This window comes from Gavialis gangeticus, unplaced genomic scaffold (genome assembly GCF_001723915.1).
Source record: "Gavialis gangeticus isolate Ggan-Ray unplaced genomic scaffold, GavGan_comp1, whole genome shotgun sequence".
Lineage (NCBI taxonomy): Eukaryota > Metazoa > Chordata > Crocodylia > Gavialidae > Gavialis > Gavialis gangeticus.
Window position 1 is genome coordinate 61,183,959 of NW_017729024.1, and position 13,166 is coordinate 61,197,124.

Here is a 13,166-nt window from a genome sequence, read left to right on the forward strand (position 1 = left end):
CCCTTTCCCCACCCTCAATCTCCACCCCCCAGGCCCCTTCCCTCACAGCACACTTACTAGCTGGACCCGGCTCCTCTCCTGGCTGCCTGTGTGCTGCGCTGCAGCTGCATACACGCACGCGGCATTTATTGGCCACATTAGGTCTGCGTACCCCCTACGACCTTTTCAAGTGCCCCTAGGGGTATGCATACCCACTAGTCTAACCCAAATGAGAGATACAGTAAAAGCTGTTATCCTGGGGAACAGGGGATGCTGGTTAATCAAATATTCCAGTTAATCAAATGTGCACCATCTGGTGCACTCCCTGGTGTCAGTGTGCAGGGGGACAGGGAGGGGGGCCCTGCGCAGTCTTCTTTGCCCTGGGCTGTGGGCCAAAGAAGTGGGAAAGAAAAACTCTGCTCTTGACAGCAAAACCGGAAGTATCACTTCTGGGTTTCGCTTTTGCCGCGTCCCTTGGATGCCGGTTAATAGAGTTTTCCGGCTAATAAAGTGCCGGTTAACAGCTTTTGCTGTATTTGCAAAAGGGGAACATGCCAATCTTTTAGCATTACTCCTTTTAAAAGTGGCTAAGAAGGGAAGTAAAAGACATGAATGAAATGTGTATCTGTGATAAAGTTAAAAATTTATGTGTCAAAACTAATGTAATAATGGGAAGCATGCTAACACTTCTAAAAGCAAACTATATGATCAGGTGTGAAAGTGTCAAGGCTGAAAGGTCAGTAGTGTGGCTTTGTAAACTCTTATGAGAGTACATTTGCAATTTGCTCTTGTTAAGATTGCTTAAAATATGAAAGATTCCATGTTCAGGCTCATTAACTGGTGCTAAGGCATTTTAAAGTTATACCACTTCAGGGGAGGATTAGGATTGTTTGGTGTTAACTAGCTAGTTTTAAGCAAAGTTCTGAGCATTCCACTGACTTAAAATGACCATTTTGGAGTCCTCCAGCATTGAAATACAAGAAATAAGAAAAGATGGATACACCCTTCCCAGCCTTCTGTATACTCTTCTGCTCCAAGAACAAATGGTCCATCTTCCTGAACTGTACAGCAGCTAGCAAGCCCCAGCAGAGAACTGTGGAGGCTGTGGGGCTCCTCAGCAACCCACCCCCAGCAGCCTGTACTGCATGCCCCCGCTTGCCTGAGAAACTGCAGCCACCCACCTGCTGTGAGGGAAGACAGTGTCCCTTTAAACTCGAAGCAGCATCTGGAAATATGACGAGAAGGGAGGTGCTACTGGACTTGGCCAAGGCTTGAGCCCTATTCCCTGGGTTGGGATGGGGATTGTCAGCCAGCAACTGGTGAAGTTTCTGTTGGCAGCCCTAGTTTCCCCCTTAGCCCCCACCTCGGAGCCTGCTGGCAGGAGCTGTCCCCAGTTTCTCCAGAGGCAGCAGGGAGCTCAGCAGCTGGCTGGAATGGCTCCCACCACCCACAATTTATTGGAACAAGTGAGAGTCTAGTCTTATCTTTCTTCATTTCTTGTATTTAAATTCAATCAAGTAAAATGCTTTTAAACAACTAACCTTTACATAAAAACATCTATGCCCCATGTCTGTGTTTTTCCATCTCCTGGCACACTGCTCCAGTTCTAGGAACACTGATCCCCCAAGACCCAGAGCACAGTGAGCCCAAGTGACAGGGCTCAGATGCATCCTTACTCACCAGCCTTGTAGTGGCAAGTCTGAGCAGTGCACGTTACAGAGGATATTAACCTTTAACTTGTCATTGATCATTATAACCTTATGTTCGTAAGGTAACCTTAACACCAACTATCATTCCTTACAATTGGTACTTGTAAACTCAAAACCATAATCTCACCCTTAGAAAGCACTAAAATCTGCTACATAGTCGACAGATGGCTGCTGGGAACAATCAGAAGTTTTTCAAACACAAGTTTTTGGAGCAGTAGAAATGCTTGCTGTATTTACGTGGATCCAAAATGACTGAATTTAAGATGACCCCCAGTAATTAGGTTCTGTATGTAGAAAATGTATAAATTTATAAATTTTCCATGTATAGACTCTAATTACTGGAGGTCATCTTGAATTTCTATTCCCACCCTTCCTGTCCCCCACACCATTATGTTGGGGAAAGCATCAGCAAGGGGGAAGGGGCTAGACCAGGGGCAGGCGATTATTTTGGGCAGAGGGCTGCTTACTGAGTTTTGGCAAGTCATCGAGGGCCGCATGACAGGCAGCCCAGGACAGATAAATATTAATTTTTAAAATTTTTTAGGGGTCGTGCAGGCCAGATAGAATTGCCTGGCAGGCCGCATCCAGCCCCCGGGCTGCATTTTGCCCACCCCGGGCTAGACCTTACCCCTTGTCCACCCTCCCCCCTTCCTCCATGCTTGTCCCTTTGCCTATCTTCTTATCCCCTCCCATGCCCACTGTGTCTATTCTCCTGCTGCCTGCAGTCTGCTGCTGCTTAGCTTCTGTGGCAGCTCTGGTGCTAGGGCAGTTAGCAACAGCAGCTCTGGCTCCATCCAGGCACAAGCAGCAGTAGCAGCTCTGGGCCCAGCTGGGGTTGGGAACAGAGCTGGAGCTAAAGGTAAGTGGCAGGGGGATAGGTGGCTAGGGGAGCATACTGCATTAATCTCCCCCTGCACTCCCCTCAAACTGCACACTGTGTTTCCTCTACTGTAGGCCTCCTCTCCAACCTCACAAGCTACCCCAGACCAGGGCAGATGGTAAAGCTGGAGCTGAGCCACCTCTTGCTCCAGGTTCACACTCAAATCTAAGCCAAGGGGTGTGGGGTTCCCCACCATGTTGACTGGGGCTGGGAGAGCGGGGTGGAAACCTTAACTCATGTTCAATTAAATACAGTATTCGTTAATGTAGTGTCTAGGAAGAGGTGCAGTGATGGACTGGTAGGATGCTGCTTAGTTTGTGTTTCAGCTTTATTCTTTTTTCCTTTTTCTAGGCATGTATGATGCTTATAACTTTCTTGCCATACACAGTAAGTAAACTTTGCATTTCTTTTTCATGTTTAACAAGACTGTTTTAATTTAAAACAAATATCGTTTAACTGGAGTATTCAGAACCCCCAGAGAACATTGTAATATCATGAAGCCTGACCCTATTGCCATGTATAAGCATTACATTTCTGATACTCTTTAATGGTCAATGTATGAAAAATGATTTTTCTTCAGGAGAAAAAGGCAATCTTAGAAAGTAACATCATATGTATTTTTTAAACAAAGCTGTTTTAGAAGTGCTTAAGCTGTCTTACCACAACTTGGCATAAGTGAAATAGGGCTTTTAAAACTCAAGTTTATAATGCACAAGAAACATCAGTGCTGATATTTTTCAACTATTGAATATCTGAAACTTCTGTTTTAATGTTAACCATAGGCAGATCTGGTATTAGTGCCCCTAGCTGACAAAATCTAACATTTTGGGGGGTTATAAGAACCTGTAGTTTGTTGTTTAAAACTCTGCCAGCCTATAACATTTTGAACCAAAATCTTCACATGCTGAGTGAGTGTCTGTCTCAAGCTGATTAACTGAGGTCAGAGGAGGGAAAAAGAGAATAACAGATACAGGTAGGCAGAAGGGCTTGTAACAACTGGATCATGCTTCCCTCCAAGTCACTGAGATGAATTTAGGATCCTGAGTCTCAACAATCCTGTGTATAAGAGATTGGTGCAGGTGTGTGTGACCTAAGAGGCTATGTGAGCTGAGTCCTAGCCCATAGTTCTTGTGGGAAACACTTTGGGGAACTCAGTGTGAGGGTGTTTTGCTGTAAACAGTTTCATAATTAGGACATCCAGATGCCCTTTTCACCACAGGTGGGAGATGGCAGCGTGAGCCTCACAGCAGCCTGTAAAGACTGCTTCCTGATTGACTCCCCATGACATGTTAAATATTAATGGAAGATTGTTATTCCCTCTGTTGACTACTCTAGTACTGCAACAGTTGTTGCAAGTGTGGCTGACTGTCTGATGAGCAGAGATCTGGGTTTCCCATTTACCATGGAAAAACGCAAATTTTCTTCTTTAAAGGAGAAAAACATGGGAAACTACATGTTTTCCCTTGCAGGCTGGCAGAGTTCCACTGTGTAACTTAAGTTAATTTTTTTAGCATTATAATTATTTGCTACAATAAAAAAATTAAAAAGTATATTTGCAGAGGCGAGCACTCAAGTTAGAAAATGCCATGGTTAAAATGCAATCTTAATTTGGTCCTAGGTACTTTTCACATAACATGTAATATAGCCTGTTAAACCAGCTGCCATAGGAAGTCACTGAGGCCAGGAGCATAGTTGTCTTATATTAAGAGTTAGGTTAATTGTTGTGGAAGGGATATTATGCATTGGGCTTCAGGATTTAAGCAAGTTTCTTAGAGCAGAAGTATGGTACCTAATGTAAGAGTATATTATTTGATCTCTGAAGCATCTGATATGGGCCACTGTCAGAATCACAGTACTGGATAGATGAGTCTTTGGTGCGCTGAAGTATGGCAATTCTTATGTTTCAGTTGTCGAGAAATACTGATAAGGAAATTAATTATTCTATTTTCAGGGCAGGGTTTGAATGCTAGACAGAAAATAAAGTTTTTGGACACAGACTAGGTCATATTGATGAGAACAAAAGAAGTGAGCATCACCTCTCCTGTACGATGGCTATAACGTGGTATTTAGAGGATTGGTTTGGGGAATTGGCTTGTAGGTAAAATATATATGGATTGGAATAATGGTCCAGAGCGGCGGAAAGAGTTAATTGATTTCTAAAGGCCTGGTTGTCACTCAGTTTCATAGCCTTCAAGGCAGACAGGATGTTTAACCCAAGGAAGCAACAAGGCCAACAGATATACTGTACACATAGCCTGGAAAGGTTTGGACATGTACCACACTGTTCCATAACATGAGATAAGGTGGCACCAGTTCACAAGGGTCCAGAGCGGGGGGCCTGAGAGTTCCAGTTTTGGGGGAACAGACCAAATTAGGAAAAGACCTGGGAAGCCCAAATTAGGATGCAGGCTTGTGAAACCAAGGAATATGCTGCGAGGACAGAATGTGAACAGTATGACAACCACAGAAAGACCAATCAGCAATAGCCACGGATGGAGACTCATCAGGAGGGGAAAAGAATACAAAAGAAGGGATTTTAGAGCAACACAGGGTCCCCCATCTCTGAAAAGGGTTCCATGATAAAGGGTCCTCAAGAGGGGAGCCCAAGGCACCATGGACACAGGGCATACCACCAGCTTGTTTCATCCATCCCACTGGTGGGGGGAGGGGAAGGGATGACAACGACAACTCAGCCTCCAACCTCCAGGCTGCTGACATATGACATTCAAGAGAGAACCTCGGAGTGATGTATCTTGACTCTGATGACATCCCTAGGATTGCTTGCATTATTCTTTTCTGTTGTCACTGTGTATCAATAAATTTGCTTATTATTGAATGGAAAGGTCATGGTCAGTCTAAGGGTTTGGGTCTGCCCAGAACAAGATATCTGGGTCATAAATCCAGTGCCAACACTGTACATAGAATAAGAGCAGCTTTTCATAGAAAATCTATCACAATGCATACACATGAGGAAATAAAGTTGCACAGGCAACCTTATTGCTGGCATTTCTTAACACTTTTTCAATTTCTTTAATGTATTTTTCTCATCGTATATGCCTACCTAGCCCAACATGATAGAGCTGACATGGCAGTCATAGTGAGAATTCTAGGAACTGTGGTGCCTGTCCTAGCAGTGAGTGCTGTGCAGGTGCTGGGGTCTGTTGGCATCAAATACATTTCAGGATTGTGATCCAACGCCAGTCTGAATGATCCTTAGCACTGGGCCACCTTTATGACATCAGCTCCAAAAACACCCCATATTTGTGAAAGCCATGATTATGTGATTTGTATTTACTTGCTGCTATAAGGTAATGTCAATAGAATTATGTCTTTTTTGGATAGTCAAGGTTTGTGATAAATGGGGGACCTGCTAATTTTATCTTTCATTTCTGTTTCCCTTCCGAAATTGTATTTTGATAAAGTATTTAACCCACTTGTATTTTTCTTCTAGTTTTCCTTAATGGCCTCCTTTCCTGGTGTACCTTTTGGTATTTTCATGTTTAGCACTTGTGCTGTTATCATTGGTCTTATCCAGGTATGGGAATCATTAGTTTACTCTTTTCTTTCAGCATTAGAGACATGATTTTCTTATCTGAAGCTAAAATTAAGTGTATTAATATTGGATTTTAGAATGCTAGGTAAACAATGTCAGATTATCATATTGCCATTTTAAAGATTAGTATCTCAGGAAACTGTTAGGGTGCATGGTTATTGTATTGCTAATACTCAAGTTATCCTTGTTATCTTGTAACATAGAAAACCTGATGCACTTGATAAACTAATAGAGAACAACCAGATCAGAAGGCTTAAAAGCCTTGAATTGAATCATGATTATTTAGAATGTATCTCTGTCTATAAATGGACTCAGAAAGGTAGGTAATTAGTAAGTAATGGACAACATTGTGATTTTTTTTTTTTTTTTTTTTTTTTTTTTTTTTTTTTTTTTTTTTTTTTTTTTTTTTTTTTTTTGTTTAGTTTACTTTTCTTTGGGGTTTTCAGTAGCTGTTCAGTATTTTGTTGAGGAGATGTAATATTGGCAATGGATTCATTTAATTTTTAACTATTTAAATATAAGAGAATGTCAGTTTTTAATGACAATAACATTATGGCTGGACTTAAACATTATACCAGTGGGAAACCTATGATTTGATATATCAAATACAGGGTTAGAAAAAACTGGACTGTAGTACTGCTATTAAAGTACAAGTCAAAACAGTTTATGAACCACCAGGTATTGGGGTTTCTGATGTTTAGGTCCCATTTTAGACTTTCAGCTTTGATTTACTTAGCTATCCACATATTGGCATCAATATTTTTTTTAATTCCTACAGGCAGTTATAGTAGCATATGGATTCTATCATCCATACTTATTGAACCACCAGATACAGGTGTCTGAAAACAAAACCTTCTACAAACATCATATCTTAAAGATTATTCTAAGAGGACCAGCCTTCTGCTTCTTAGCTGCCATCTTCTCCTTCTTCTTTATTCCTCTGGTAAGTTCCTTACATAACCATTTTTCCAATAAACTTGTTATGTCTGAAGATATTACCTGACAGTCTTCAATAGTCACATTTAATATTGTTTCCAGTACGTCTCCCTTTTAATTTATTTTTATGAAGCCTATAACTTTATTGCATAATATAGCAGCTTCTGTCCTATCACTAAGGGGATTTTAAAATACTCTGCACAAAATACCAGATGTCTTAAAACAGGGAATGCTTCTAAGCAGTAGAAGTCCTGTAGTTCTCATCCCTGCCCAGTAGTTTTTATCCCTGCCCAAACTGTAGCCCTATGTTACACCTGAAAAGCATTACATTTCCCATTTCCATCAACCCACTAAATCTGTTTGGAATTCTTCAGTTAGGAACCCAGATAATAGATTATCTGAAGTCTTTCCTCTGTCAAATGTCTATAGTTCCATGTCACAGGATTTCCAGGCTATTAATTTAATTTTTTTTGGTTGCCAGCTGGAATGCAGCTAAATCAGCACCACCATTTTGCAGTAAAAGCTGTACGGAGTAGCATGGACATCACCCACAAGTGCTGTTCGGTGATGGAAAAATTGTTATTCCACTACCTGCATCTGTTCACTTTAGCACCTCAGTCTGGGACAGACTCTTATAATGCTTAGTAAAGCTTTATCAGAATCCCTTCATAATGTCCCTTCAAAAGCAGATCTTTTCATAACTCTATACACTCTAAATTGGAAGCTTGCTGAGTGTAAACAAGTGAAACAAAAATAATGAATGAGGCTGGGTGAAATAAATGACTGATTATATAAACAGGCTAAAAAGCCTACAAATAGTTTACAAACGGGACACGAGATGTTTGTAAGTAAGTAGATCAGTCAGCAGCTAATTAACAGATTTGCATATAAATCTCAGTCACGTATAGTTAGCTCCTACTACAGTCTCACTAAATGGAAAAAAATTAATTAAATTGAGTTCCTCCAGCTCTCAAGTTCCACAGAAACAGTCCTTAGTCACTTTATGGAGGTGATCCAGATCCTGAAATTCTTTACAAGTAATGAGGGGCATTTGTACATGCTTGCGCTGCAGCACCAGGTGCTTTTAAAGCATATCGAAGGTGCTTTAGTTCAAAAGCGCACCACCACTATTTTGTCAGCGCTGATGCACATTTTGCCATTTATACAAATGTATGCGACACAGCACTGGGTGCGTCAGCTTGCGATTAATCGAGTCTGCTCCAACATGCTGGATCTTCAGTGCATCGGAGCAGGCAAACGTATGTGTATAACTGCCCAAGCCCCAAGGATTCCCTAAACTCCTACCTGAGAACCATCACAAAATTTATGCACTGCTTAGGACATGTTTATACACTATTCAGAGTTCTGATTTGATACATAGATCTTACAATAATCTTTTACATGCATGAGTTTGACCCTGTGGGTCAGAAATGGTAGGACTTTGAAGCATTTCAGTTTTTTTAAAAAACAGTTGTTCATAGGTATTCCTTGTTAGGAATCTGTTAAATTTACTAAACCTGTTTTTTAAACATAATTTTATCCCATGTTCAGATTGGTATGGACTGTGGGGATTTTTGCCTTCTGTAGCAGGGGGTGTGGCCCTCTTCCTGGGATCTCTTGAATGCATATTAACAGCATCTATGAACAACTTTTGCAGCAGCAGGACATTGGCCGGCATGGTCTCTCTGCTTTACCTGTGGCAGGTTAGGATATTATGTCAGGGTTGACTGTGTAGTTTCGCTACACACAATGGATTTGTATGGGAAAGCTTGGAAGGGATGATCCTGCCTCAGGCAAGGGGTGGGACTAAGTGATCCCTGACATTCCCTTTTAGCCCTACTTCTCTGAGATTCTATTTAGAAATATTTCAGTTTATATTTAAATTATAAAATCTGGAGTAGTGAATCTAAAAGACTTTTGTATAACCCATGTTCTTTGATGTGAGTAACTCGTCTGAGAGAGACGATACAGTTCTATCTAGGTCTATGAACTTTGTTGACCTAATTGAACAGTAAAGGACATGACAAAAGGAGAATTTCCTTTGACATGGTACCCATATCATTGCAGGTAGCACTAGGAAGCTCAAGACTTCCTAATAACTTCATTAGTTCTATAAAAATGGGGATTAAACTTTTGGGCCACAGTCCTAAGAGAATGATAAGTCTTCTTCCAATCTCGGAAATTCCTATTTACAAATATTGAATTATAGAAAGGCAGCATTAGAGTGTGTTCATAATGCAGATTAGTCTTGAGTATTTGTATTCCTTGAGTTGTAGTGACAGTGTATTTGGTTAACAACTTTTTTCTTGCTTTAAGCAATCAGTTTGTCCGAATTTTGTTACTGTCCTAAAATGTATAGTTTTCTATTTTAATCAGATCTATTCAGTATTGTAAATTCCTGGTTACAGCATCTGATTTGTAATACTTGATCCATGAAAGATAACAAACTGTGCAATTTTAACTTTGGTTCAAAAATTTACCTCACAGTAGTTAAAAGTTAAAATTGTTTTCATTTCTTTCTGTAGTCTTATGTGCTGCTTGGACTGGTTATCTTTTTTCCACACCTCACTCGATTCATTATATGGTGTAAAAGTAAGGCTGTTGGTAAGTAAATGCATTCCTTTTAGCTACTCTTAATTCCAGACACTCCATTATATTGTCAAAGTGACAAAATTATCTGATTCATAAGGTGCTTTACTGTTGAAAATGTAATGAACCCAAGTTAAAAAGAACCAAGGCACAGGAAAGAAATTCCGTGCCTATTCCCAATTCCATTTTTACTAATAGAGGCATCAGTAAACTTTTCGTACTCTCCTTCTGTTCTTGTAACCTTTTCCTTGGTTTTCCCTTATTTAGTCTTATATCTGTAGAAGACACCCCAAGCTTGCCTCTGAGAGTCCTTCTGTATACAAGGGTGAAATTTCACAAATGGAGAAAGATTTGCTTTCCCCGTACCCCCTTTGAAAAGCTGAATTGCCCAGGAATTGATATGCATGTCTGATCTCTGGTTCTGGCTCCAGCAACAGTCTTTGCCCCTAAGCCCCAAAATGACATTTAATATCTGCTGCAAATACAGTGGCTACAAGCAAAGCCTTCTGGGAGCCAATATCAGCTACTTAGAGAAAAATAACAGTGATGACATACAAATACTGAATATCCCCATTGGAAACAAGGGGTACCATGTACAGTAACATCTCTGTTACCTGAAGGCTTGTGTCCTGCTTCTACCCCACTGAATTCTTCTGAGTGGGGAGCCTACATCTGCTGCATTTTCCTGAGGTGCAGCTCAGGAGTTGGGGTGAGTGGGGACAGGCAAAGTCCAGGGGCAGGAGGACAGGCAGAGCATGGTGCAGTCCAGTGGCTGCAGGCAGCTGGTGCCGGCTGCTCCCAGGGCTTCTGCAGCAGGGACTGGGATGAGTGCTGTTCTGTTCCATCTGTTTTGCTGTCTTGTGCAGCCCCAGGAGCAGCATGCCTCCCCCAACCCCTTCCCTAGTCCCAGTCTCACTGCCTCCCTCCCTCACCACCATGGGAACCTATCCCTATTTCTTACATTATGAAGTGGGTTTGCTTTATGCAAATTTGATTTATGTGCCGTTCTCCAGGAATGCATGTACCACATAAATCAAGGGAAACCTGTATAAGGGTGTAAACAGACATTGCATTTGTGCACCATAAAAATACTTAGACTTGTATAAGACCAAGCAGACACATATCCACGTCCCTTGTCACACCACAAATGCCCAAAATTTGTGGTTGCAACATAGGTGGTGTGATTATGTGCTGCTATTTTGCAGCTGATGTCTGTTTGCTTTAAGGTGGGAGAGTGTGGGCAGCCCAGAGCTGCCCGTGCTCTCCAGCCACCTCAGACAGGCAGTCCCAGGGCTTCAGGGGCCCAATCCTGCATGCCCCAGGATTTCGTATTCGAGGGATACATGGAATAAGGCCCCTGAAGCCTTGGGAACATTTGCCTGATCCCCCATTTGGGATTCTGAGAGAGCATATTGACACCCTGGTGTGGTCTTGGGGTTGCCTGGATTGGCGATCTCAGCCCCAGAACCTCACCAGAGCTGGCTTTCAATACATTGTCTATTGTCCCTCAGGATTAACAGGCAGGACAACAGGTGACTTTTGTGTTTTGTCAAATGAAGCAGATAAACTGTGCAGGGGCACATCTTGGCACAGCTGATCCACTTTATTTGGTGACTTCTATTTATGTATAAGTACTGGAGAGAGCTGACAAAGATTGGAGCACAGTGTCCAACCTTCTTTATTGCAGAGCCCAACTACTGGAGGTCAGCCAGTAAAACCTTGTAGTGTAGGTTAGGTCTAAGAAAAGAGAAGACAATGTTTCATATAAACTTTTACATTATAGCAAGTTGCTATATGAGTAATGTGATGCTTTGACAATATTATTACAGTAAAAGGAGTGTCTGGCTTAGCCATGGGTTGTAGTAAAGCAGGGGCTTTCATCCCTGACCTATAGACCAGATCCAGCTGCTGGAGCAGTGTCAACTAATGGAAATCTTTCATGCAGATATAACTGTTAGATTGTAACAGCTCATATTCTCATACTGGTGTAATTCTTATATCTGTCTATACCCTGAATTGTGAAAGATGAGCAATGACATGTGTTTCACAAGTTTTTGTAGAGAGATTGTGTGCAGGGAGGGAAAGGATCCCAGAGTAGACTTTCATCAATCTAATCTAGCACTGTTAAATTAATTTCTTTCATTCATAGTAAACATAAAAATTGTGGTTTGCAGGTGTGAAAGAGGATGAGGAGGAGCCTCATAGCTTAGAGTCCTTCTCTTTCTACCTTAGTGAACCTTTGAGTAAAGAACGAGTGGAGGCATTCAGTGATGGTGTTTATGCTATTGTAGCAACCCTGCTCATTCTGGACATATGGTAAGACTTTGGACCAATTGACATACCTTATATTGTCGGTGTGGGTGTGGACACGTGTAACAATTGAATCATTCCTAAATGTCACTGTTTGGAAGCTAGTTCAAAATAGTCCCAAGTCAGGGTGTGGGCACATGTAACAAATAAGTCATTCCCAGAGTAGCCAATTGCAGCAATGGGCGGATTTAAAGAGGTGGTGAGGAGTGATGAAGTGTGGGATGCCTAGAGAATCCACCATACCTGTGTCATGGAACACAGCGCCCACATGTTATATTTACCCAGCTCACAGTGAATGACTTCAAAAGAGTACTTGATTTTCCAGGTACCCTTTTGAACAATTCTAGGCAGTTTTATACCAGTTTACCAGGCTTGGGCATTTGGACACTACAAATTTAAACTGCATTTAAGCTAAGTGGTACATGTGTTGTACCCTCTGTGTGAGTGCACATGCACATAAGTTTTTCAGATATCAAAAGAGAATGGAATTATATTAATATGATTTCTATAAACAATTGCCCTTGTTACCTTAAAGGGAAAAGACACTATGGATTATTAGCAGAAAAACTCCATGCAACCAAAATTCTGGATTAATAGACACCGTCCTTCTTTAATATGGTTATATTAGACCTAATGTTTTCCCATTCTCAGAAGTTTTGGGGAAAAAATGCCTTATCAGTCACATGCTTAGAGAATCAGACAGGTTCTGTCAGGCAAAGGGTTAAGTTGGCTTCTAGATTCTAATTTTCATATCAAAAGAAATAACTTAAGTCCCACTTGAGAACTTTATTGCTGACTAGTGAATTGCCCATCAAGAATGGTGTGGGGAGCAGGGACGGAGCACTGCTACCCACCACTCCGCATGGCCACCACCTCCCAGGAGCAGGGTGCGGGGAAATTACCCCACTGTCCCCTTCTTCCCCCCTGCACCCCACACTGCTGCTGCCTCCAAGTGGTGGCCTCACCCCACCCCCAGCCCTGCTCCTTGGAGGTGGCGTGGGGCAGTGGCAGTGCGGTGCTTGCCTTGCCCTCCTCCATCTCCACCAACATTCTTGATGCGCAGTTTGCTAGATAACAGAGGGGATGGGCAGGGGAGGCAAGGCCAGTGCCGCACCACCACCATCCCGCACTGCCTCTGCCTCTAAGGAGCAGGGCTGGAGGCAGGTGGCAACGCCAGCAGCATTGGCCTTGGCCCCCCCCCCCCCCCCCC

At 42.0% G+C, this 13,166-nt stretch overlaps 2 protein-coding genes across 2 annotated transcripts in view; both read left to right on the forward strand.

Annotated features, from left to right (window-relative positions):
- The window catches only part of LOC109297420 (purpurin), a 221,201-nt gene that overhangs the window by 51,578 nt on the left and 156,457 nt on the right, over positions 1-13,166 (forward strand). The window lies entirely within an intron of this gene.
- Positions 1-13,166, forward strand: part of TMEM175 (transmembrane protein 175) — a 34,870-nt gene that overhangs the window by 18,194 nt on the left and 3,510 nt on the right. Inside the window, exons 5-9 of the mRNA XM_019517148.1 lie at positions 2,920-2,955; positions 6,020-6,103; positions 6,900-7,064; positions 9,583-9,661; positions 11,821-11,962. Coding sequence (XP_019372693.1) covers positions 2,920-2,955; positions 6,020-6,103; positions 6,900-7,064; positions 9,583-9,661; positions 11,821-11,962 — 506 coding nt within the window. The remainder of the gene's footprint in view (positions 1-2,919; positions 2,956-6,019; positions 6,104-6,899; positions 7,065-9,582; positions 9,662-11,820; positions 11,963-13,166) is intronic.